Raw genomic sequence first — 27952 nt, 5'->3', positions numbered from 1 at the left:
ATCTCCCTATCGTAATTGAATTTGATCCCAATCTTTCGTTATATTTTTTGTGAACCATTTTGTGATAACATTACAATGAAAATAATAGTATCAAACAATTCAAATGACATAAAAAAATAATAATAATCAACTTTGAACAAGGAAGGAAGGACATCACTAAATGACGGAAAAATTACAACAAAATAAGAAAAAGATAAAGGAAAAGAGAGCAATTTTAAAAGAAAGATCAGGCAAGATTAGCTGATCAATCATGACTTGAGTAGAAAACACACATTAGCTGCTACTGCTGCAGCTGTAATTTTGAAGCTTCTAGAAGCTTTTGATTCTGGCCATTGACTACGAAATCTTTCTTTTTCCAGCTCATACTTGATTGCTCTGTATTGGACGAAGATGGTGATCGACAGCGATAGATAAATAGATAAATATGGTATGCCCTTTTTTTTTCGTGTGCTAAAATGTTTTTTGGCTTTTAACCCATTGATTGAGACCTCCATTGTTTAGCATTTTCAAAACCATTCTTGCAGTACTGATAGTCTAGAAAAGTCTGCTCAATCTCAGCTTGTGTGTTCATCACAAATGGTCCATACTGAACAACTGGTTCATTAAGTGGCTGTCCTCCAATCAACACGAATCTTAACGGTTTGGAAGATGATTTGTTCCACACACTCAAACCGTCTCCAGGGCTCAACACCAACACGTGGTGAGCCATTACCGGAGAAGAGTTGAATGATCCAAACACCCCACCATCTTCACCTTCGATTATGTACACAAAAGCATTCCAAGATTCAGGGATGCTTTGGTGGAGCTGAGCTCCCGGTCTTAGAGTGAAATCGAGGTACATTGTGGGAGTTCTTGTGTAAACCGGAGACTCCACCCCCATAGCTTCTCCAGCTATTATCCTCACTTCAACCCCATCCTTTTTCGCCTTTGCTATGTCCTCGCTTAGCAATTCTTGATACCTCGGTTCAATCCTGCAGTTTTGGTTAAGGATTTTAAAAACTAGTAAAAAATAAAATTCAATTTTTTATTTTTTCATGTAATGGCTAATATATAACAAAACAGAACAGATTTTGGATTTTGGATTTTGAATTAATATGTATATGAATGACCTTGACTTCTGCAATCCAATGCCAAAATTTCTAAATAATAAGGAAAAATTAATTGTGAGTTTGACAAATTCTGCAGCATAAAATCTGTTTATGTTGCAACCAAAATTTCTCTAAATTTAGCACTTCTTGTGACCTTGACTTTTACAATCCAATGCCAAAATTTATAAATACTTTTGAACAATTTTTAATTGTGAGTTGTTCACTAAATCTATGGAATGAGGTCATACATAGTGTATAATTTAATTAGCTTATCATTATTTGCATAATAGAATTCATGAATAATTTGTGCATTATAGAATTGTGTTTATTATTTATCACTTGTAGATTTGGAGAAATTTGTTAATTTGGTTCTCCGAGTTTCGCCTCTAACAATGAAAAAACAAGAAAAGACAAGAGCTTAAATAAATAACATATCTTCTTACATTTTATCCTTTGAGGCTAGATTGATCCATAGTTGCAAACCCTTTTGAATTCCTTCTCCTGCAGGCATCTCTGAATGAATTATCCCTCTACCCGCCGTCATCCACTGCACAAATTTATTTTTAAAAAAATTTAAAACAAGGTGATGAATTGCTGAATTTGAAAACAACATGAAAAAGTAAACATTCATTCAAAAGAAATTTCGAAATCATTCAATGTCTTGTTGTACCTGCACATCACCGGTGTGGATTGTACCTCTATGCCCTGCAAAATCTTGATGAGTGAAAGCCCCCTAAAACAAAAAAACCCAATTCAGATCAGACTCCTAATGTATAACCTTCTCTTCAGAATCAAATTTTAATGTAGTTTTTGAAGTAAAATGGTGTACCTGTAACATATATGTGACAGTTTCGAAACCTGAAAAAACAGCATATGAAGAATTTAGGTTTAGAGAAAAAAGAAAATAATGTATGTGCATATAATAATAATCACAAAAACAACTTTTTTGAACAGATGGGGGAATGTAATGAAACCTCTGTGTGGGTGATCAGGAAATCCAGCAGGAGATGAAACTGCAAGATCAAGCAAGGACAGAGTTTTTCATAACAGATTTATGAAATAAAGAGTAAGGCCGTGTTTGGGCCTTGGATTTTGAGATGGAATTGTGGAGGAAAAATAAAAAAAGCAATTCACTCCCAAAATCCAAGATCCAAACACAGCTAAGAGAACTAAATTTACAGAATGACAACAAATTTTACCTGCGAATTCGTCCAACAAGAGAAATGGATCCAAAGACTTCAACTCAGGCCTGAAAAATCATACCCACCAAAAACAAAACAAACAAAAAAAAAATCAACACTTGAAGAGTTACGAAATTAAATCTCCAAAAGAACAAGAACCCTAATCAAATTGGAAATGAATCACTACACAGAACACAGAATGTCCTAAAAACATGTCTTCATGACTGAGAATTGAGAAAAGGCCACAAAAGTTTCTAACAAGATCATGACTACCCAAAATTCAAGAATTACAAAAAACAAGAACCCATGAATTGAAATGGAGAAATCACAAATAAAACCCAAGAAATTTTCAAATAAAATTAAAAAAACAAAAAAAGAAAAAGAAAAACAGAATTGTACCTTCCAATACTTCTCCTAACAACAGCACCATCACCCTCGCGTTGAGGCTTGGCTAAGACCTTCTTGACAATCAATCTGGGTCTGTTAAAACATGAACTTTGATCTGATGCAGACATGATTTTTCTGATACAACTGGTGGTTGTTGTGGTTCTTGTTTGGGTTATTGGTGTATATGAATTGAATAGTAACCGTTGAGCTATTGCTATCATAAAAACTGTCACTTTGTTTTTGAGTCTTTTGTTTTCTCAAATTTTCTGTGTGTTTTAGCTTCCTCTTCTGTGTGTATTTATATAGATTATAGAGCATGTGGAGAGAGAAGAAGAAGTAGAAGAAGAAGAAGAAGAAGAGAGTTGAGTTGGTTGGGACAAACAACTCATGAAGGCGTGGGGTGGGGAGAAAATATGGTGTAGTGGCCCACATTTCATCCTCAGACCAATCGTCTGTATGATGTCAGCTTAATCTCACAATGATGGGAGCCTCTTAGCTTGGCCTTTCCACCACTTTTATTTTAATTTTTTTTAAGGGTTTGTTTAAAATGATTTAAATAATCATTTTTTAAAAAAAAAATTATTAAAAGAATATATATAGAAAAATAAAAAAGTGATGCAAATTAAATAAATATACGTATTTATATAAATTTATTTAGAAGATATCAAACAAGCTTTAAATCTACAAATCAAATTCATTTAAAAAAAAAAATCCCCTTATATTGCTAAAATAAGAAAATCACTCATCTCTTAATTTATTTAAATTATTTTTATGCTTAATTTATATAAGTTGCATCACACAATTTCGTTTGATTTCACAAATTACCAAGGAATAAGCAAAAAGGCTTATAGTACCATTCTTTGATTCTTGGGCAAATTATAAACACCCCCTCGAGATTTGGTGAAAATACAGATTTTCCTTGAAGTTTGAGAAATTACATCCCGTCTCCTGAGGTTTATATTTCCATAACAAATTGTCCCTTGAGGTTTTTATTTTCATACAGATTCTCCCCTAATTTGTTATGTAAATTTGACCTTCAGGGGATAATTTGTAATTTCTCAAACCTCTGAGAGGAATCTGTAATTTTACCAAACCTTGAGGGAGGTGTTTGTAATTTGCCCTTGATTCTTCAACTAAAGTGGTAGTTAATTTCTCAACTTTTTATTGGTTTTGAGCAAATAAATATTCATTATTTTTAGGACAAATTATATAAATAGTTCCTTCACTTTGACTTTTATATTAGTCCCTATAATTTTAATTGATTCAATTTTAATTTTAAGTTTTTACTTTGTATTTATTTGGTCTAATTGATTACATTAGTATTTTTTATTTTAAAAAAAAGTGTACATGAGCAACATATACTATGCTTGTAGGAGTAAATTTATAGATATGATCAACAATAAGTGTAATGATCATTTCTAACGACGTTATCAATTTGATCAAATTGACAAACAAATCTAAAAGAGTTTAGCTTCTCTTAAATTGTCATCTCAATTTAATAGGGCATTTCGGATTGGTAAACCTATTTTGAGATCGATTTCAGTGATTCGAATCATTCATTTTTATGACTCATTGAGTAGAATATTCATACAAAAAATTAAAATAATTAGACATCATAAGTTATTTATTTTAATCATATTTATTTTATAAAAATAAACGACAAATATAAATTTAATAATAACTATTTATTTTTTATAATAAAAATTCAATCTAAAAGTCAACTATTCGAATGACGAAAGTTGGTTTCAAAATGAATTTATCAAACACGCTCTCATAGTATCTTCAACGGTGCATTAAATTTTTCATCAAATTTGAGTAAAAATTCTATTTGATATCAAGTACTCCAATGGAGGTTTTTTGAAACTTCATCAAAACACTGGTCGACCAGGCGAACGACTAGGCAGATGTCCAATCGGTCGACTGGTCAGTCTAAATTTTTCACAAATTTTTGCCTTGAGGTAGTCATCCGGGAGTCAACTGGAGGGTCGACCGGTCAGTGTAATTTTTTTACAATTTTTTGTCTTGAGGTGGTCATCTGAAGGATATCTAGTGGTGGAAATCAAATGACTATGAACAATAATTTGATAAAAGGTACATTGGTCTTCAATTTGATGAAAAAAAAGTAAAATCTTAAATTTGATACCTATTTGATGAAATCATTAAAATAGAAAAAAAAAATACCATTTATTATCAAATTCAAATTTAATGAAAAGTTTGAATAAGTAGATGGTCTCGCAAGTAAAAAGACTATCAGACAAATAGTAAAAGATAGGGTAAAAAGATATAATGAGCAGACAAATATAAACTTTTAATTATCGTAATGAAAGTTCAGATTATCGGATGATGTCAGCTTAATCTCACTATGATGGGAGCCTTGGGGCATTGGATTTTTCAGGTTTTGTTTTGTTTTGTTTTGTTTTTTTTTTTTTAAACGTCTTAAAAATATAAATATCAAAGTCAATTCAAAGATTCATCTAAAACTCTATTTTTCTATACATGAAGGCGGCAATTTAAAAGGATAGAGTTTTTTATTAAATTATTTTTTTTTGTAAAAACAAGTCGTTAGTGATGAAAGGATAATAATAAGTTATGACGATTGCCATATGTAAGTTATGCTGGCATCTCAATTTAAATGTTTTTTTGATTAGTTATTTATTTTTTAAAACATTTGATTAGAGGATTTTTTTTTTTTAATGGGGATTAGAGGTCCTGTTTCTTGCAACTTTTGGGAGTTTAATCTTGTTTATGGGATTTTTTGTTTGCGTATTATCATTTTACACCATTTTTTAAGTTTACAAAACTCCTTTATCATGTTTTTTTTAAACATTTGATTGAGAAATTTCTTTATTTTTATTGTACAAAATTTCATATTCAATATTATCTTATTTGATAGATTTTTATGAATAGATTCCAACAACATAAATTTTACAACAACAAAAAAAAAAATGTAGTATAAAAATTATGAAATTTTAAACTTGTGGGAGAATTAATTAATTAACCTCATGACATGTCACTTAGTGTTCGTAGGTGTACAAGTAATGTTTTTAACAAAATAAAAATATTATGATTATTGAGCGATACATGAAAATTATCGAATTGGTGACACTTTTATAGAACCAATGATATATAAGTTAGTGTCATGACTCCTAATCAAATTTTCATTATTCAATGTATGTCCCTAGTAGACAATAGCCAACTCTTTTCATTTTTTAAAATGTTACGTTTGAAATTTGAATTGAGCCGATAAAAATGTTATATTCACTTTATTAAATTATTTTTAAATATAAAAGGAGAAGTGTATGAAGACTCCAATTTGAGCATTTTTCACTTCCCTATTTCTAACTCTCTACAATTATGATTGCTATTATGATTTTTTTTTTTTTTTTTTTGAATAAAAACAAAAAAAACTTTCATTTGTGAGAAGATAAATATAAAATGTACACATTCCTTGCTTTTATAATTATTGTGTAATCAAATAAGAGAAATCCATTATTGGCTAACCAAACAAACAAAGAAGAGGAATATCTTCTCTCATTTTTCTTCTATCTTCTATCCTTTTAGTCACAGGTTACACTTTTTTTTTCACTTTACAGCTTGTTGTACCCAAACTTAGGAGTTGGGCCCAAGGCACGACTATCTTTACTGTGTGGGCCCATTTCAAAATATTATCACGATTCGAATCCTTCATCTGGTAAAATATACAAAATATATAGATTATTCTTATATAAAAATTTAGATTAATTGAATATTAACAATTACATTATCATATCACATTTACTTCTTAAAAAGTTAACAATAAATATGATTTCGTTAATAAACTTTTTAATTTTTTAAAACACATGTAATCTGATTACGTAGTTACTGATATTTAATTAATTGATATTTTACTTTAATAATTTGTTTGATGAATCTTACAAATTAAACAGCGGTGTCCATAAAGCTTGGAATGGACCCCACCTAAATGGGGAAGCAGGGTATCCCAATTTCCCCAAACATATCCTTATTTTCTTAAATCCCTTTGGCTTTAGTTAAATCCGATAAATCGTGGAATTTGGGTGCGTGTACTTTCAACAAACCCATAATGGGTGTAGAAAAGCAGATCTTGAATCTAAGTCCACCTAAAAATAAAAACAGTTCATTTCATTCATTAATTAAATTAAATTAAATTAACAATTTAAAGGCATCCATTTTCTAAACAAGGCACATAGAATATGTCAAAGTCAACTTCTACATGAATCCAATTAATTAATTAATCAAAATGTTAACATATCATTATCTCAGCATTTTTTGCACCATGAAAAAGATGGGTTTAAATTTTCTACTGAATTTAGATTTTCATCTGTTTGATTTAAACAAAAAAAATATATATGAGTCTTGGGTATGTGGAGACTAGGCTGCATAATTGGTTTAAAAAAAAAATTAAAAATTACAAATATGCATAAAAGCACAAAGCAACACCTATACATGTATTAAAATATAAACAACCAAGGCAACAAATATTAAAATATTAAAAAATATTGCATGATGCTAAACAACTAACCTTTTTAATGACATTAATTATTTTTAATGTTAAGAAAAAATATATTAATGTTTATTTGGAAGAAAACAATATTTAATTTTGAAACTTTCGATTGAAATCAAATAAAAGAAAGAAAAAAAAAATCTTTGGACACTAAAACCCTTATATCTAATCCGAACAATCAAACGGGATCAAGAATATTTTAAAAGTAATTTGAAACCACAAAGTAATTTCATTGAATTATTTTTATTACAATATGGCCATGTTTGTTTTGGCGGACTGGATTAGCATTCTCATGACTAATAGTCCTAGGACTACGAATTCATTGGATTATGTATCCTATCTTAACTAATAGTCAAGTTTAAAATAATTAGTCTGTACTTCAATTATTTAACCAAATATCGGATTAATAATTTTATTGGACTATTAGTCTAATCCCAAATTCATGTCCACCCAAACAAACATGGCCTATATGTAGTATTTAGGCTTCCTTTGGGTATTGGTTTTAAGCCATTTTTTGGGCTTAACTTAAAATTCATAAAAAAATAAATATAAAAATAAATCAAAGTTTAACTTAAAATGGGATTTTATAATGCAAGCATGTTTTTAGCATAAATTATGATTTCCAAAAGACTATTTGATTTTTTTAAAAAAAAATTATTTACCAAAAAAAAAAAAGCACACGGATATTTGACTTTTAAGCGTGGTTGCCAAATAAAGCCTTACGTTACAAGAAGTGATGTATGGATAAGGTCATAAAATGTTTGTTAAACTTGTACTTAATTGTAATTTTCTTTTATAATTTTGGGTAAACTCAATACACTTTCTGAATGATGCTTTTGCTGTTATGGACTAGTCACAACATGCTATTGCTCTGTTTAGATCAGTTTAAAAAACTTATATTTACTATTCTTAAATTTAAAAGGATCTAAAAATAAATACAAAAAATTATACATTAAAAAATTCGTTAAAAAATAATTAAGACCAAAAAAATGACTTTTTTTTTTTTGGTCCTCAATGGATTATTTATTTATTTTATTTTTATTTTATTTTTCAAGTCCATCTAATTTAATAAAACTTAATCAGTGTTTTTAATTTATTGATTGCGTAGTATCATTTTATGATGACGTGAGATTACAATTCAAATTCGAGAAATTTGATACATTTTGTATTGACTCATTTCTCTACTAACAACTAAATCCTATTGAAATATATGTTTGTGCCCAAAAATAAATAACAAAACCTAAAAGTTAAAGCTTTTAAGAAAAATCAAAATAAATTCTTTGTGAAAAAAAAATAAACAAATACAGAAACAAACAAACAAAAAATGCCTAAATAAGCAGTTGCGAAACTCGTGTGAACAAAATCATTTTCCTCACGTTTAATGGTTGCAACTTGCAGTCATACGAGCCTGCCAATGTGCGGCCGTCCTACATTTTGAATACATCATAGAAATAATCCAATAAATAATATGATTTTGGCCTGGTCAAATCAAATCTTCACAAATGCCATACTTCTTTTTCTTTTTTTTTTTTGACCAAAAAAAAAAAAAAATTTTGTGGAGATATCATAGCATTTGTGGGTCCTAGTTTAAAGGTAACTAACTGTCGATCAAATTTAACCTAACCTAAAGGAAAGAACTCACCACCGAGGCAAGAAAAGAATGCATTAATCCCCAGTACAGAAAGCAGAGTCACGAGCAGAGTATAATGCTGTCAACTTCAACTGCTTAGCAAACGAGTCGCTAATCGTGTCCTCAAAAATCGAGCTCTACTCATCTATGTGAAAGGAAAACACATTTCCTTACCTCATTTTGTTCAAGTAAATTTTAATATCTTAATCAAGGGGCTAATTTATTTACCCAAAAAAATCTCCATCTTGGAGAATATAAATTTTAATCTCCCTAATTAGATGCGAATCTTTCTCTATAAACATTGATTTGTTGAGTTTGTTTGTCGTATGTGCAGTTAAATTGTTCTTATATATTGATTGTTTTGAGTTTATTTTATAATTTTTCTATTGTATCATTAAATTTTTTTATATAATTGAATGTTGAATTCAATATAGCTCTTATAATATTGATAATTATCAACTAAAAAAACAAACTAACTAAATTGACGTGTTGCTGACCCCCATATTAGCCAAGCAAAAAAACAATAATAATTAAAAGGGGATTGCGTCAGCATAACATGTATGAGTGAGGTAGTTACGCACGTTTCAATTTTGATGTACAATCAGCTTGTTTGGTTTGTAAATTCATAATTCATTTTTTAAAATATTAAAAAAAATTATTTTTTAATTTTTATTGAATTTTTTTAATATTTTAAATAAATTTTTAAAATATTTTAAATACACCTAAAATAAATATACTTAAAAAGTATAATATTTGTGAAAAAAATCTTTAAAAAATTCACTAAGGCCTCGTTTGGCAAGAGGCTATTTTAGCCAATTAGCCAAAAAGTTACTAAATTAGCCAAAAAGCCAACAACCCATACCAAAAAGTCAAAGATTCTCTTTTCTCTCTACTTTTTGCACATTTTTTCATAATTAGCCAAAAAGTCATCCCAAACATACAAGTTTTTTTTACCTACCTTTTTAGCCAAATAGCCAAAAAGTTACTAAATTAGCCTGTTCCCAAACGAGGCCTATATCAAAATATAAAAATTCAGTACATTTTTCTTATTCTTGTGTATTTATTGATTTTTAAAATATTTTTTTACAAATATTTTTTTTTTTAGATACATCTAAATAAGGTGTATCTAAAAAAGTAAAAAAATTACTTATAATTTTAAAAATATTCATTAAAAATAAAAAAATACGAAAAACAAAAAAAATTCAATTTTAGAAAATTGAATTCAGAAAATTTACAAAAATCCAAAATAAAATAATATAGGGATAACTATAATTTACCTTTAAAAAATACAGATTCCCTATTGTTCAAAAGTAAAACAAAATCCCATATAAACTATTAGTTTATAATTTGGACTACAATTGTAGAACGAACAAAAACTCTTTAAATTGTACATGTGTGAGAGGTTGTAATTGGGCGAGTTTGGACCGATCAAAACAAATTTTACATTCAAAATAGCACAACCTAAAGTCACCTATTTAATATTTTAAATTGGCTTGGGTTGAATTGAATATGGTTTAGATAAATAAATCTGATTAATCTGTTTATTTTTAAGAATTTTTTAATAAATAATGAAAGTAAAGGTGGTAGCAGCAATAGTGACAGTAATAGTCGTGGAGAGATGGAGAAATGGTGGTAGTAGTTGTGGGATGATGGTGGAGGAAGGGTAGTGGATATTAATTAAACTCAATTTTTATTAATTTTAGAAGATGCAACTCATTTAAATTCACTTATGAATATGATTGAATTCAAATGGAATTTAAATGAATTTAATAGAACATTTGGATGATGGATGAGATATGGGATAATTTGACCAAAGATTTTAATATTCATTTACATTTATACTATGTATACATATAAAAAATGCTAGAAATTTTAAAAAAATTATCAAAATTTTTACTAAATGTCTCACATAGGTGTGAGACCTATACTATCAGATTCCATACTCATATAAAATATTTAATAAAAATTTTAAAATTTCTAATATTACTCGTATACGTACTATACATGAACCATTTGTTCAGGTGAGTGGTAACTAGTTGATGTGATTTTAAGTGGGAGACAATCGTTAACAAAATTGCTTATGTAGGAGACAATTGCATAGCGGAATACCAAGAAAAGTTAATGGAGTACTCCGATGGTGCAATCTATCTAAAGGGAGATTTTTTATTGCTTTCCATATAGACTACAGGACCATCACTCTTCAATCCAATGTCCATGATGATCGGTTGGTGGTCAAACTCTTCATCATGATCATACAAAAATTTTGATTTAAACATATTAGAAAATCTCACTTATTTTATTTATTTTTCATATGATATGAGTCTTACTTTCTTATGAGTTCTATACACTTATGTAAAAAAATTATATTAAATTATGTAATTGATGAGTTTTGTGTGAGTAAAAGAATTCAATGTGACAAAAAGAAAAGAATGACTCGAGTATCAAAACTTGAAATAATCAAAAAAAACTGTGTATTTATTTATTATTTTTATCACTGTTGCGTTGTCAGTATAATAGCAATAAGAATCGAGTCCAGATCGTCTACCGTGCTTTCCTGCAGCGCTTCCTGCAGTGCTCACAAAAACGACGTCGTTTTGTTTAGTGTATCCCCCCCTCTGAAGTTGCCTTCATTTTACATACAAAACACATCTTTTTCTCTCTCTCTCTCTCTCTCTCTCTCTCTCTCTCTCTCTCTCTCTCATCTGACTTCACGGCTGCCCTCAAATCCTTACTTTCCTCCTCCTATCTGTAATCAATCAACCCATCTCTCTCTTCTTGTTTTGTTGTTGGTCTGGTGAGGTACAGCCGGTGTTGTTGGTCTTTTTTTTTTTTTTTTTTTGTGGGTTTGATTTCTTTATATGGTACTTTTGATTGTTTGCTCTGCTTGTTGATTCATTATTTACACCTGAATTTTTTTGGGGGGTTTTCTTAATTCATATCTAACAAGCAAAATCTATTCATTTCCCTATTTTTTATTCTTTATTTTCATAAAGAAATTATGATTTAACTTTGTGTGTGTTTGTGTTCTGGGAAAATTGAAGGACTGTTCTAGTCAAAGTTGACATCTAAATTCAATAATTTTTTGGTTGATCTGAGCAATTTGTGATTTCTGATTCTGAGCAATTTGTGATGTTGTGATTTTTGGTTATGATTTTTTTTTTAATATTATATATATATATATATTATTAGATTTATACAGAACTCAATGTTTCAAAAAGTCCTCAGATTCCATAAGCATGTCAAAAAATGGTTATTAACTTTTTAACATGTATAGTTTTGGTTGCAAAATGGTCTAAATATTGTTTTGTTTGTCTGTGTATCAGATTCGAGGTCCATGGTTAACTTTGAAGATGTTAATGGGGGAAAAGAACGGACCGACCGTTCTTCCACTTGTTCGATTAAGAAGACGGTGTAGTAGATGATGAATTAGATGAATACTTTCATCAACCCGAAAAGAAGAGGTGATTCCGTTTGTGGTCTCTGTTCGTCTCTCTGAGAGGGGTTAGGTTCAAAAACGAAAGAGAGGCTGAAAACCAAAAGAAGACGAGAGAAGAAGGAAGGAAAAAAAAAAAAAAAAAAGTCCAAAACGACGTCGTTTTGAACCGCCGCAGGAAGAACCGTAAGAAAACACGACAGACGATCTGGACTCATAAGAATCCAAAAAAAGTACATGAAAATGCAAAAGTATGTAAACCCAAATTAAAAAACTCTAGGACCATATTTTAAAGTAGGATTTAAACTCACATAGAGTTATAGTAGTAGATATTGCTAATTTTACATTTTTTTTTTCATTTTTTTTTTTACTCAAAAAAGTGTTTGGAATTTCATTCTGATTAATTTTAAAATAAATGTAATTTTTTATCCTACATATACTAAGGCCAAGTTTGGCAACTCTAGAATAATTCATTTTTTTATCTTTTTATCTTTTTTCATCACATCACTTCTCTACTTTTCTGCACATCTTTTCGTAAAAAGATAAAAGTACACTTATTTAGGTCATCCCAAACAACTCCTAAATAAGAAATATTAAACCTAAGCCCTGGGGTGGATTTAAGTTTTTTTTTTTTTTTTTTTTTTAAATTTTAAAGTTGATTAAATCCATTCATAGATGAATAATGGATGATAGAAAATTATTCTATAGTGCGTTAAGAGCTATGGAATAAATAATCTCCCATTATTCCAACCATCTTGACTTTTTATTATTATTATTAAAAAGGATTATAACTTAGTGTTAATCTAAAAAATATTGCAATTTCTTAAACCTTTTTTGCAATCATGTAATCATGACAAGCCCACCACACTCTTAAATTTGTTCTTATTTTTTCACATTTTTAACTTCTATTTTCTTTTAAAAAAATAATAACTATCCAAATTGAAATTATCTTCATATCCATTAGTGGAGTCTATAGCTCTACACCACTGGGATGCACTATTCTTTTCATCAAAACAACAATGCCCAAAAACAACCCACTAAACTCTTCCCTGCCCTCACCACTATATTAATTATGATAACAACAAAGTGAATTCTTACAAGATAAGCTCACAAGTCATGATCATTTTGATAAGAAAGCTTAAAGTTAGTTTTCTTTTTCTGCTTTATTCCAAAAAATTAAGAAGCCCAAAATGATTTACTTTCTCATCAAAAATTACTATAAACTGTTACTTTGACATAAAAAATAAAAGTAAAAAGGTTTACCAAATAATATAATTTTCTTGTTACTTTTGAAGTTAAAGGAATAAACTGGCTTAAGTCAAGTCTAAGACCTTATTTTGGAACATACTATTTTAATAATTTTTTTACCTTTTACAAAAAAAAAAAAAAAAAAAATCATAAAAAATTACAATAAAATGTTACTTTGCCGTAAAAAAATAAAAATAAACAAGTTTACCAAATAATATAATTTTCTTGTTACTTTTGAAGTTAAAGGAATAAACTGGCTTAAGCCAAGTCTAAGGCATTGTTTGGGAATATATTATTTTAATAATTTTTTGATTTTTTATAAAAAAAATGTAAAAAAAAATAGAGAGAGTGATGTGATAATTTATAATAACTTTTTAATTTTTTAATTAAAACTTAAAATTGTCAAACAAGACCTACAGGAATTTGATTAAAAAAAAAAAAAAAAAGTGAATGAAAAGGGGGTTTGGATTCTGAAAAGTGAAAGATATATTGGGAAGCTTCTCATTCTTTCAAGTCAACTTGTAGGAGGATTGGTGATGATTCCACCATATATACAGATGATGGTGGGGAAAGTATTTCCTTGCTGACTTGCTTGTTTTGACTTTATCCTCACTAAAACACATCTCATATTATATCTAAGTACGAATAATTTAAAATAATTATATATATATATATATATTTAAATTGGAAGTTTAGTTTATGAGCGAGCTACCAGACACAAGCTTACTTACATCTTTCTAAAAATATAATTATTTTAAGTTATTTTTATTTAAATTTACTGTCCCTATTTATGTTAGATACAAGATAATATGCCCAAAAATTATTATATAATGGTCAAAATTATAAATCAAATATATTGAACTATAATTTCCAATTATAACTCACCAAGTGTCTTATTGAACTTTTAAAATTATGATACAATGCAGTCAAATGGTAATGTTAAATTGTAACGAGTACATTTTATCGTAAATTTGCACACATTTCACTATAACAAAAAGGAGTGTTTATTAAGAGGCGTGCGCAATAAAATTTGCCCTTAACAAGTTGTGAAAATTATTTTAAATGCTACAACTAATTAGCTCGTATAACCCATCTTTAGATTTTTCCTTTAAATTTTTTTATCACAAGAAATAGGAAAGTTTTAACCCCCCCCCAAAAAAAAATACAAGGTTCAAACTTTAATGCAAATTATTAAAAAAAAAATGGTATTTACACTCTTCTTTTAGAGCATCTTCAATGGACTAACTAAAAATATATATGTTAAAAATGTACATGTAATCAAAAGTGAAACTCATTTTTATATATAGATTTATTTACGTATTAGCGAATTTAACATTATTCGCTCATTTTTTCTTTCACTTTAAAATAAATTTTTAAAAAAATCAATCCAACTCGATGAGCTAAAGAAGTCACATAGTTAACAAAAAGTCACTTCCCAGCTTAAGAAATAAGTTAAAAGTCACTTCTTAACTTTTAACTCATCTTTGATCACACTGTCTCTCATATTTTATATATATATATATATATATATATATATATTTGGTTAAATAAAAAAACAATTTTTAACCACATTTCCAAAACAATCCAAAAAAAGGAAGGGCTAGCGAGACTCCTTACCCACACGTCTTTTCCCTATTCCATAATAAGGCCATCGCGTGACATTGGGCTAGACAAGCCCACACCGTATAATAACCAAAAAAAATGTCGTAGCTCAAGTACCGGCCTAGCCCATAACTTTGTTCTTATTAATATTTTGAATTAATTACACAAAGACTCCGACTATTGGCGAATATTATATTCCCTTCTCATTTATCAATTTGTACTTTTCACCTTTTTAATTATAAAAATATAACACTTTTATCCTTCCAGACCACCTTAAGAATAAGAATATTTGAGGGAGTTTTGATGCAATTAACCTATAATTCTTTGGGATAGTGTTGTATAAACAAAAGAGTCTCACAACTTTAATATAATTATATTGGACTCTTTTAGATTTATATTCAAATAACACTTAATCTCATTTTCATTAATAATTTGATATTTATATAAATAAAAAATGTTGTCATTATCTTTTTTACACTATAGACGTGTTTGATTCGCCGGATTAGGGGAGGACAATCCACTGTTTGGATTGCAATCCATCAAAAGCTCATTATCCGCCGTTTGTTTTTTTTTTAGTCCGCCAAACATAGAGTCCGGCTGAACTCTTTATCCCTCATATGGAGGATTCCACTGTCCGGGAGGGATGTATGGGACAATTTTGATAGGATTATTGACTATTAGGATTAGGGGGTGAGATGACTATTTTGCCCTTATAATATATAATTTGCTTTCTCTGTAATTGTTGGCACAGATCATTATATGAGAAGAAGCAAAACGGCAAAACCCTAAAGGCGATTCTTCTGTTTGAGGCTCAATTTCATCAAATCATTTGATCTCCCATCTACACTCGGGTTTGAAACACTTTCTACATCTTTTATTTTGTTTGCTATTTATTTTTTATATCAATTTGGGTCGTTGTTGTGGCTGATTTGGTTTAGATTTTATTTTCTCTCTGTGGTTATTTTTTTGTTTCTTTCAAGTTTTTTGTTTCTCTTCATCAAACCAAATTTGAGGGATTTTGCAGAGCTCGCTTTTTTTTTCTCTTTCTTCAATATGAGAGATTTTGTTTATGTTGTGCCTATTTTGGTGGGTTCTAGGTCTGTATTTTTTGTTGTTGTTGTTGTTGTTTTTTTTTTTTTTTTTTTTGTGAGCCTTGAAAAAACAACAGTAGCTCGTTGTTTGTTGTTAATGGTTGTTATATATGCATGCATTGACTCGCAAGTCTATATTTTCTTCTGTGTTTTCTTGTAATCTTTTTGTTGCCTTGCCATTATTGGAAGTTGGAACTTATTTAACAAAAAACAAAGCATGTGAAGAACTGTGTTTTGTTGTAATCTTTTTGTTGCCTTGTCCTTATTGGAAGTTGAAACTTATTTAACAAAAAATAGAGCATGTGAAGGACTGATATAGTGCAGCCCCATGGCTCCTCCTTAACCCATTTTGATAATTTAATCTATTAAATATATATATATATATATTTTATATAAAATAAGTTAAATTAATCTTATAATTACAACCATTAATAAAGATAAATGACAAGTATGATAATAAAATATGCTATTTATTTTTTTTAACATAGTTATGGTGAAATTAAATTGACTAGATTATTAATTGATTTAAGAAAAAAAAAAATTAATGTGGAACATTCTATCTTAAGGAAGAATGTTTGATCATGTTCAATTGTAATGAATCTATATATTGTAAAAGAGAAACTGAGAGGTCTCCACTTTTACATTAATTAAAGTTATGGAATGGTTTCTGTTTGTTTATTGGAAGTTAAAGAACCTAAGGGAAAATGCCTATTATTTAGAACAACAATTGAATGTTGCAAAATCATGGTCAATCTTACACATGTTTACTGTGTTCCTTGTGCTCTTCTAGTTCGGGTTTGTTTAAGCCAAGCATGCATTGCTTAAGCTCTGCTCAATTATTAAACAAGGTCTAAAAATTTAATTCAGGTTCTCCATTCAACAAATAAACTAAGCTTAAACAAATTTTAAACAAATCAAGCTCGAGTTGCATTGATCTTTCTATATTGAAATGAAGTTATCTCAGTGAAAAGTAGATCATGAGAAACGTCCATCACATAGATAGCTGACAGAAATGACCAAAAGATTTGAAGGACGATGAAAAATGGTAGGAATAAAACAGAAAACATTAATGTTCCGCATTAATACACCTATTTGCAAATTCTTATATGTTATCTATATGCCTAGAGATGCTCCATTCTTTAAATTATTTGTAATTCTAAATGGTTTTTGTATGATAATTTATTTTGATAGATGGATGAGGATATCAATGACTTTGACGATGAGAGTAATGACGAGCTTCAATTGTACGCAGTACTGTAAGTTGTAATTCAATAGCTATTTGCCTTATGCACTGTAGCTTCTGTTGTCATTCAAGTTATCTTGAAGAAGTATTTATCTAAGTATCCACGTAATCTTATTAGAGGACCCAATTGGTTGCAAGAACAAATTGACCATATTAACCGTTTAGTGAGAGAAAGTGACATAACATGTATTGAACAACTCCGTATGGATTGTCATTCTTTTATGACTTTGTGCTATATGATTCATACAATTGGTGGATTAGGACCTTCAAAACATATCACTTTAGAAGAGAAGGTGGCCTTCTTCCTCTTCATTTTGGCATAACACTTGAAAATACGAAATGTTAAGTTCAATTTCTATAGATCTAGACAGACTGTCAATCGATATGTCAATGATGTTTTAAAGGTTGTGCTACGTCTGCAAGCCAACTTACTTAGCACACCAAATCCTATTACCGAAGCAAACACAGATCCACGGTGGAATTGCTTCCAGGTAAATATATTGTCCACAAATTTGGTAAATATATTGCCAGCATTAGTGTCTATTGGTGTCCATTGTTAATGAAGGAATGAAAGTTGATAATGCTTTCAAGGCGAGCTATCTTGCGAGACTGGAAACTAAATTGGCGGATATCTTACCTAGGACAGACTTACGTGGTTGTCCCCATATTGAATCAAAAATTAAAATATGGAAGAAGCACTATAATTCTGTGTCCAGTATGCTTGTTACTAGTGGATTTGGATGAAATGACACCGAAAAAAGAATTGATGTGGAGAGTGATAGTATATGTGAGGCATATGTTCGGGTAAAGTTACCATGATGTAGATATTTTTTTTTTTAATTACTACATGTTTGTGTAACTATTTTTGAATTCCTATATTAACTGGGATTAGTTGGTCATTGCAGAGGGACACCGATGCAAAACATTTGAGGAACAAAACTTTCCTATATTTCGATGAATGGATTCAAATATTTGGCAAGGACCGAGCTACATAGGAGTTTGCTGAAAGGCCTGCTAATGTAGTTAAGGCTATGAATGCTGAGGAAGATGTGTTGTTGCATGGCCTTGCAGATAATGACACTTTTCTTGAACAAATGGAAGTAAATAGTCACATTGGTGAAGGAATGGATTGTTTAAACTCAGCAACTCAGCGGGCTTGTGAGAGCTCTGCCAAAAGAAAAGACAATAAATGATCTAGATCTGATGATGATGTAGTTGAAGAGCTGTCTATATTTGCTGACAAGTTAGTGGATGTCATGGGTAAACCCAGTGAGAAGCTGGAATTCATTGGAAAACTGATGGGGTATTCACATGATGTTACATCAAAATGAACATCATTAAATGATGAACTTACAAAGTTGCCAATTACCATAGATGAAGGGTTAGATGCTTGCGAAATCATATCCCATGATGTCCAAAAGCTTGACATGTTCTTTAGCTTGACACATGATGATAGGCTGAGGTGGGTAATGCCGTTGCTAAGTAAGAATGCTCCATAACAAACTTGTGGCATGTGATGAGAATATTTGGTTTTTGGGTTATGCTCCATAGACTTAATTGTTGCTTTTTCTATTCGTCAAGCACCGTATTTTGTGGGTTAAATTGTTATATCATGATTTGGTGCCTTTGACTCATCTAATCATGGGATACTGTTGCTTTTGTTGTTGAAGGCTGCTAGTTGTAGGAACAAATATTTGTACCTACTGACATGCTTATGAGCATATACCACTTTCATGTTGGTTGTTTTTTTATTTTGGTTGTTGTACATAGTTATTTGGATGATTGTTAATTGGTGTGTTGTGTGGATTTGCTAGTGTCAATATGAAGTGCTGGTGTGCTGTGTGTTGTTGCTGGTGTGTTGCATGATGCTTCTGGTGTGTTGTTGGTGTGATGGAATAAATAATTTTTTTGTGTTGGATAAAAATTAGAAGGGATATGCTGCTGGTGTGATGCTGCTAGAACAAACCATTTTTTTGTATTAGATAAAAATTAGAAAGGGTATGCTGCTGGTGTGATGCTCTAGAACAAATCATTTTTTTGTGTTGGATAAAAATTAGAAGGGACATGGTCTTATTTATATTGGAAAAATGTGACCATTAAAAAATATAAATATTGGAAAAATGTATGTTTCAAACATTGAAAAAATTAATTAATTAATTGTGGTCCACTAATCAATTATAAATAAAGATTAAATTTAAAGACAGATTTAATATTGCTATTATTTAGTAAACAATTGAAGAAGGGTAAAATAGTCTTTTGCTCATTTATCCTTATCCAGTCTGTCCAACCAAACATTAGATTCACTAAAAATAGTCATTTCTAGACATCTAATCCCATGAGAAAACAAACACGGAATATACATCAAATCCAACCAAATAGTCCGGTGGATTCATAGTCATAGGATTCAAGTCTGATGGATTCTAATCCCCCTTATCCGGTCCGTTCAGTCAAACACACCTTATCTATATTAGTTTTGATCCCTTTAAACTTACTTAGAAATAGATCAATTTAATTATTTCAAAATTATGAAATTTATAGTGCAATTTATCTACAAAATTAATATAAAATAATATGGCAAATTCTAATTTTATTATTTTAAAATAAAAGGTTCACCTATTTTTAACAAGGAAAATTTATTTATAAATCTTATCTTAAGGAATGGTAATCCATTTAGTCCCAATAATTTTCTTACAGACCAATTAGTCCCATTGATTCTAAAAGGGTATATTTAATATGCTATTTAAAAATTAGATTTACGGTTATACACTTCTTTGCATTATGTTTCTTTCTCTTTTTTTCTTTTATGCTAGAAAGGTAAGGTACACAATGTATGAGAATCAAACTTGAGTTGAATTTTTATATGAGAATCTTTTTTTATTTGAAAAAACATTCCAAAATGAGTACAAAAATGGCTTGAAATATGAGATTTTTAAATAGCCCAAAAGGATGTGGAATTTGTTAAATATTTCAAAATAGTATAAAAACTCCTTAGTAAGCCTTAGGCAAATATATAATTTTAAACTGTAATACTCCAATGTAATACTCAAACATAACACGTCAAAAAAATCCTTAGTGCATTTTTCTAAACTTAATATTCTAATATAACACTCGAAAAAGTTTTTTATTGCAACACTCTAATGTAACACACACAAAAAAATCTTAGTGTACTTTTTCCAAACATAACACTCCAATATGACACTACTCCTTGGTGTAACACTCTAATTTAACACACAAAAAATATGTGAAATTCTTTAAATCATTCTAAAAGAATGTGAGATTTTTCAAACTATTCCAAAAGGAATACAAAAATTCCTTAGTAAGTTTTGGACAAATATATAATTTCCAATGTAATACTCAAAAAAAAAGATGTGTGATTCTTCAAACCATTTCGAAAGAACGTGGGATTCTTCAATCCATTTCAAAACGTATTCCAATGTAACACTGCAAAATGATGTGTGATTCTTTAAATCATTCTAAAAGAATATGATATTCTTCAAACTATTCAAAAAGAAGTATAAAAATTCCCTAGTAAGTTTTGGGCAAATATATAATTTCAAACTGTTAGTGTTACGTTTGGGAAAAAAAATACATTCATGAGTTTTTTAGTGTTTTTTGTTTGTTATATCAGAGTGTGTTATGTTGGAATATTATGTTTGGAATTATATTGATTGGAGTGTTACATTTGGAAAAAATATACTATGTTGTGTTTGGTTGAGTGATTTGGAAAGGGAAATGGAAAAGGTATGTGAAATGTGAAAAAATATACTTATATTTCACATAGTTGCACACACTTTTTTCCTTTTCCTTTCCAAATCCCTCCCAAATCTCCCAACCAGACACATCGTAAGGAATTTTTTTGTGTTATATTAGAGTTTTACGTTTGGAAAAAATATACTAGAGGATGTATTGCATTGGAGTGTTACGTTTTTTTTCGTAATGTAGAATTTGTTCCAAAATAAGGAAAAATTCAAAACTTATATAATGAGGATTGCTCAAATATGTAGTTTTACATGTGAATAAATCCAAATTTATTCCTAAAAAATTAAATCCGAATGAAAGTGACCACTTTTTTTGTGTAATTTAAATTTTAATGAAACTTGTGAATTTATAAAAAAAAAAAAAACTAAACAATTTATAAATTACATTTTAAAATTTATTGGTATTTCATATTTTTTAACAATGCTATATTACTATATTAGCATGTATCATTTTTTAATTTTTATTTATGTGCCTTGGAGTATTCTTCCTTGTCCCGACTCGACCCGACCCATAAATTAACTTGTGGGGGGTTTGCAGGCTAACAGAGCAAGGACGAGAGAGAGAGAGATGGGCAGCGGGAAGCAAGAGAAGCGTTCAAAAAGCAGCCTCCCAAACAAAAACCCTAAACGAAAGCGTCTACCTCTCGGCCCCAATAGACCCCAGAAGAAGAAGAAGAAGACCAAAACCACGTCCCACAAGAAGAAGAACAACAATGAAACCAAAAACAACAATCACAGCGTCGTTACGGCGGCGGCTACATCGGCTGAGCAGCTGAGTTTCTTCGTGGGTCAATATCAATCAGCCAATGCCATTCAACTCTCTTCCCTCGAGCTCGAATCTATCACTGGTGGTTTTTTATTTCTCTCTTTTATCAAATTGTTTGCTTCATAATTTGGGTTCTCTCTCTCTCTCTCTCTCTCTCTCTCTATACATTTGTTATGATTGTTTTAATATGATACAAGGGGGGTGTCAAGTAATATTTTTTTTAAATTTTTATGTCCTATATTTGATTTATTGAAAGTTTACTGACTGTGATGAGAGGCATTGGAAAAGGATTGGTTGTGAAATGAAAGAGTTTTTGGCTAAAATTAAAGAAATTGACTTGAATTTAAGTGAAAGATAAAAATAAAAATAAATTGGGTAGAAGACTAGGATTTTAATGACTTTAGGATAAGTGTATGAGTCCACCATTTTGAATATTAGTACTTGAGCTGATATTGGAAGAGTGATTCAGAGGATTTGGTAAAAATTTTCAATTCAATTTCAAATGTACTTTCCTAATTGGGTGCAAAAATGCATGTGTGTGTTAGTAATTAAAGGATGCAATCAGATGGCATGGTATTGTTAGCCAAGTTGAAATTCTTATAAATTATCTATAAAATGAGATGCCAACTAGGGCATGTCTGATTGCTGGTTTTGCTTAAGAAAACATATAAGCTCTCACATATTTGGCTTTGCTTTGCCAGTCCAATACTGACTCTTGGTACATGGTGCCTTTGGTGGAAGTTAATCAATAAGCTTTACCAATTACAGGGGCCTTTGTTTCATGGGATTGAGGCATGGGATTGGACTCCATGTCTAATAGATTTACTAGTCCTTTGTTTTGTTAGAAAATAAAGTCTGACTAATAGTCAAATACATATCATTTCAAGACTATTCATCTCAGGACTAACAGTCCATTGCAGTGCAATCCCCCCTTATTCAGTCAATTCAGACAAACACCCCCAATTAGTATTATGGTTTAGAGCAAAAAACTCAAGTTCTTGCTTTGGTTGCATCTGTAATTCTTGTTCCTTAATGCTTTTACTCTTTTACATAATTAGATATATACATCTCCCTCTGGTAATAAATTACTCATTCAGTTTACCTGGATTATGCAGATAAATGTATTCTCAAGCTATCTCAAGGCCTGGCTCAAAGTTCTAACAATTTAGGTGAACATATGAAGGCTGCTTTTGGATCATCCTGGAGAGAACTGCTTTGTGGAAAACAGATCTTGGAAGGAAAGATTGATCCTGGGAATCCAGCACTTCTTGTTATTAGTTTGTCTGCCTTGAGATCATTAGAACTTCTTAGGTGTGATGCTTTTTTCCTATTTATTTGATATAGAAATATTATTTGAACCTTCTAAGGATCCATGGCACACTTGTTCTATCCAACCTTTTTGAGTAATTATGACTAAAGAATATGTTCTGCTTCTTTAGGGGTTTGCAGGCTTTGACCAAAGAATGCCATGCTGCAAAGCTATTTTCAAAGCATATGAAGGTTAATGATCAGGTAGTGTCTCTACCTTCTATGCAATTTATGTTAGTTCTAGATCTGGATATTAAAGTGAAGAGCTGTTTTTAAAATATTGCATGTAAGTTGAATACTTTTTGTGTTTAAAAAAGTTTACATAGCTGAAAATGAGGATATTTTGATACAGGAGTAGTTAGGAAGAAACAACAGTACCATTGGCGAAAATTTTTGGTAACTGCAATTGTGGATAAAGATGAGAATGTCATCAGGGTTTATGATGATTTAATCACTATAGTATTAGAGAGTTTCTAAATGCACACACTTATAGTGTCTTTCGACACCCACCTCCTTTTTGTACCCACTCACAAAATTTAAATTTTAAATGTTTTTTACACCCACCTTAATCCCAAAACTAACTCCATATTCAACCTCTTCACACTGTACACCCACCCATTCCTCTTTGTAAGTTGATTATTTAAAATGAAAAGCTAATTTCAGTATCATGATGTTTAGGTTTTCTATTTCTATATTTATATATTTTTTGGTAAGTGGAGTTTCCATGTTTTTGTTATGTGTGGGGAGCAATTGTTTTTTTTTTTGTTTGAAGACATGATCACAATTATTATAAAAATGTTTTCTCTAGGCCTTCACGAACTTGTAACTGTGTTATTTTGACGTGCACCAAAAAGAAAGTATTATTTGAATACAACTTTTAAACTATCCTCCTCATTCTCTATTACTTTCTATTCATTAAATTAGAGTAGATTTAGAACGTATGCATTTATTTATCATTATTCCTTTTAATTTGATGTAGGTGTCCTTTTTAAAGAACCGTGTTAATATTGCTAGTGGGACACCAAGCAGGTAAGTGATCTTAGTTTGTTTTTTTATTTGATGTTTTGTGAAGGCATTGGCAATTTGGCTCTGTAAGGCATCTTTGGCTGGAAGGTTACCCATTTAGTCTGTCAATGTCACGAACCGCTCTCCGTACCCAAGGGTTAAGTATCGTGATGGCTAGTAACTGAAGTTATCTCCGGTCAATTCTTAAACAAATTACTAAACGCGAGCGGAAAAAATATTTAAGTGAAAGTACCAAAATAATCATTGGAGTTTCTATTTTTATAACAAAATTTATTGACCAAAAAGGCCAATATTTACATATGAAGAATAGAATTATAAATACTATTAAAGTGTTGTGTGTTTATTCCGTATCCCCTCGTCTAAGACTCTCCAGAAGCTATGTCTAAATTTGCATTGTTTCCTGAGAATTGATAAATAGCTATAAGCACATGGCAGAGAGAAATATTATACTAAGAGCATAAGGGTATAAAATTCACCATGGATAATTATTGGCTAAACAAAGCTTGATATTAAAATATAGAGTATATAATACAAAGATCATTTGACATATAATAAAGAAGTCATATAAACAACATAATCATAACCATGGTATAGAACGGAACATAACAGATGTATGGACTCAAGAGGTGGCTCGTACGAACTCTAGAAGTGGCTCTCACTTTAGTGTAGCATTTAGCTCTGTACAGCACTTTGCTCCATATCAGAAATCATAATCACGGTACGGAACAGAACAGATGTATGGATTCAAGAGGTGGCTCATACAAACTTTAGAGGTGGCTCTCACAATAGTGTAACACTTAGCTCCGTACAATACTTTGCTCCACACCAAAAATTAGAGGGTCAGTGGATCCATGATAGACAGAGGGTCACAAAGTGACTAATCAAAGGGCCATTGGTTATTTAAGTCCACCAAGACATGGGACTCCCGTGGTGATACTTACAAAACAATTATTCAAAACATATTTTAATAAATAGTTATATCCACGGGTTTTCCTTATTATATAAAATAAGGCTTATAAATTAAAAATGCTAATATAATTTATAAAATACAATTTACATAAAATAAACTATGATAACTCAAAATATACGTAAAACAGATTATGGTGACTCAAGGTATAGTATAACTCACTTTAATGTTAATTCTAACTTTTACCTTTCGTTCACCGTGACTCACTAAACCCTCCAAACTAAACTCAAAGTTTTATATATAAACCAAACAATTAGAGGCAGAGAGAGAGACTAAGAGTGTTGATGAGAATGCTGTTGATGGATAGCTATATATATAGTGAAGAAGGCGTGTGGAGCAAGACTGCTTGGGACGCAAGTCGTTTGTTGTATAGAAAATGTTACATTTCAGTGTATTTTAGTCTAGGAAAAATATAAAGAAAAATATAATAAAAATATCATAATACTCATAAAATAATTTCGAATAATAATATAAAGTTAAAATTATTTTTTTGAAATTATTTATAATTAAATAATATTAATATAAAATTTAAGGGACAACTTAAATTTTCAAATTGTTACAGTCGAGGTCCTTGATTATTTTTGGGTCTTTGAGATAGGTAAGTAAACTAGTCTTTGTTTTGGTAGCTAAATTTAGGAGGCAATGTATTTTAGTTGGAATAAGGTTAGAAAGAAGTGAGAGTGATAAATTGATAGTGCTGCAAGCATTGCACTAGGGTGTGATTCTCTTACCCTTTCTGATCAAACCTACATGCCAAATTTAGGTTTCTTCATTTGGTATTTTCTTATCTTCATCCTTGAGTTTTTCTGTGTTTATGCATGCAAGTTGTATCATGTTGCCTTGTATATAAATTTCAACTTCTTTTTAGTTTAGTTTACTACTCCTGTGTTTGTTTTTTATGTAACTTGTTCGGTTTTGTATTGTGAGCGGTCATTGATGATGTGACAGACTCTGAGTCCTCTGAAAATCATAGTTGTCACTAAGCTGGCGCTTGCCCTTTGTAGTTGGAGAGGGAGGGAGCTGAAGCAATCTTAGAGAGAGAGAGTGACACCGAGGGAGGAGTGCCTCTGCTGTATAGAGAAACTGTTTATCTTTTGAAAATTGCTTGCTGCCCAAGGAGGGGAAGACCTCTTTTTATAGGACTTGAGCCATAGGAGCCAACTTACTCTCATCCTTTTTACTTCCTGTACATTTATTTCCTTGTTCACCCAAACAAAGAACCTTGTTATTTTTTGTTCATTTGTGTTTTTGGAATGGATCTTCTCCATTCCATTATGCAGATCTAATTTATAATTTTTTTTCTCCTTAATTAGCGGGCTTTGCATTTCAATCTACTTTGTCGATTATGCTGTTGTGGTGACAAGTGAAATATCATTTATCTTTATTTTTTAGTCTTTTTCGTTTGGGTTCATTAACCTATTAAGTTGTATAAAATGATTTTGTAAAATCTCAAATTTGTTTTAGGATCAAGAAATTGATTGATATGGAGGCACTGGGATTAACACGATTAGCAGTGATTGTGCTTGACATGCAAACTGATGTTAAGGGTTATTCCTTATTCACACTTCCTCAAGTCAGGTTTGACTATAAGTTTACCAATCTCTGTCCCTGTTTTCCTTTTACCATTGTCATCTTGTATGTTATTTCTTTCTTTTTCTTAAACATTGTTAATTTAGAATCCAGAACAACCACGTCTTTGTCATAAATATTGTTAATTTGTTTCTCATTTATTTGTGTGGTGTGACAGAGATGAGTTCTGGGACTTGTATAAGAACTACTTGCACCCACGACTAGTTCAAGGTGATCTTCGTATCTGTCTCTATGGGCTGATACCAATTAGCTCCGAGGTAAACAAAGAAGTTACTGGTGACTGAATAACAGCATATTGAGGTAGCTGACTTTGTTGTGCATGTTGGCATCCAAATTTTTGTCTGTTGCAAGTAATTTTGTAGAAGTGAGTTTATATTTAGCTTTCCATTCTATGTAATCTGATTTATCCTGTTTCTGTACTTCTGCTGGTTGCAAAAGTATCTGATAAGGATGGATGATTGACTCGAATTCTTTTAGGGTTTGTGAAGTCAATGATATGATTTCACATGAAGCTACCGTTGTGGCCGTGCTTTCTGGGTTGGTGGTGTGTGCAAAAATAAGGATAGTTAATAGGGTTTTATAAACTAGGAATTAACTTATTTTGACAAAAATACTTTGCATGGTCCTCTACATATTTGAATCTACAACACAGGTGTTTTGCAGCAATTTGTTGTGCATGGAGTTAGAGGGTAGTATTGCCATGGCACGTAATCCTCGTCTGGCCATTTGCAAGTGGGAGCTTCTATTTGCACACCACTTTGTTTTCCAGTTCACACCATTTTTCCTGTTTGTATATCAACTACCCAACAAAAATCAATTTGTGGCCTGTCGATCTGTTGGTAGCTCTTGTGAGCAGGCAATTCTAACATTAAGTATTGAAATCAAGTACTCCTGAATTCGTGGATGCCTAGGAGAGCTATGATTCTGAGTGTTGTTGATACTTGAGCTTGCCTTCCCATTTTCTCTTTGTTGAAACAATGTTGGATCAACAATGCTTGCTATTTGTTCAGGCAAAGCCATCTTAGCAAAGTGATGGAGACTCGGACTAATGTTAAACATATCAGTAGGTCTCTTCTTCCCAGTAAACCCTTGTACACATCACCAAATGTCGA

At 30.5% G+C, this 27952-nt stretch overlaps 2 protein-coding genes across 2 annotated transcripts; one reads left to right on the top strand and one right to left on the bottom strand.

The window, feature by feature from the left end:
- Positions 1 to 131: 131 nt before the first annotated feature.
- LOC114305347 (RmlC-like cupins superfamily protein) lies at positions 132 to 3117 on the bottom strand. The gene is made up of 7 exons (XM_028250424.2): positions 2669 to 3117; positions 2288 to 2337; positions 2063 to 2101; positions 1918 to 1946; positions 1759 to 1821; positions 1532 to 1635; positions 132 to 971 (listed from the first exon to the last, which is right to left on the bottom strand). The coding sequence occupies exons 1-7, from the start codon at positions 2875 to 2877 to the stop codon at positions 470 to 472; spliced, it is 996 nt and encodes a 331-aa protein (XP_028106225.2). The 5' UTR covers positions 2878 to 3117; the 3' UTR covers positions 132 to 469.
- An 18530-nt stretch (positions 3118 to 21647) lies between these two features.
- Positions 21648 to 27351, top strand: LOC114305307 (U3 containing 90S pre-ribosomal complex subunit). The gene is made up of 6 exons (XM_082872690.1): positions 21648 to 22031; positions 23065 to 23260; positions 23389 to 23461; positions 24237 to 24286; positions 26715 to 26828; positions 26998 to 27351. Exons 1-6 carry the CDS (start codon positions 21752 to 21754, stop codon positions 27122 to 27124), a joined length of 840 nt encoding a protein of 279 aa, XP_082728816.1. The 5' UTR covers positions 21648 to 21751; the 3' UTR covers positions 27125 to 27351.
- Positions 27352 to 27952: the final 601 nt, after the last annotated feature.

Source organism: Camellia sinensis, chromosome 6, assembly GCF_055761805.1.
Source record: "Camellia sinensis isolate YWXY chromosome 6, ASM5576180v1, whole genome shotgun sequence".
In the NCBI taxonomy this organism is placed as follows: Eukaryota; Viridiplantae; Streptophyta; class Magnoliopsida; order Ericales; family Theaceae; genus Camellia; species Camellia sinensis.
This window is presented reverse-complemented; position numbering and strand designations above follow the sequence as displayed.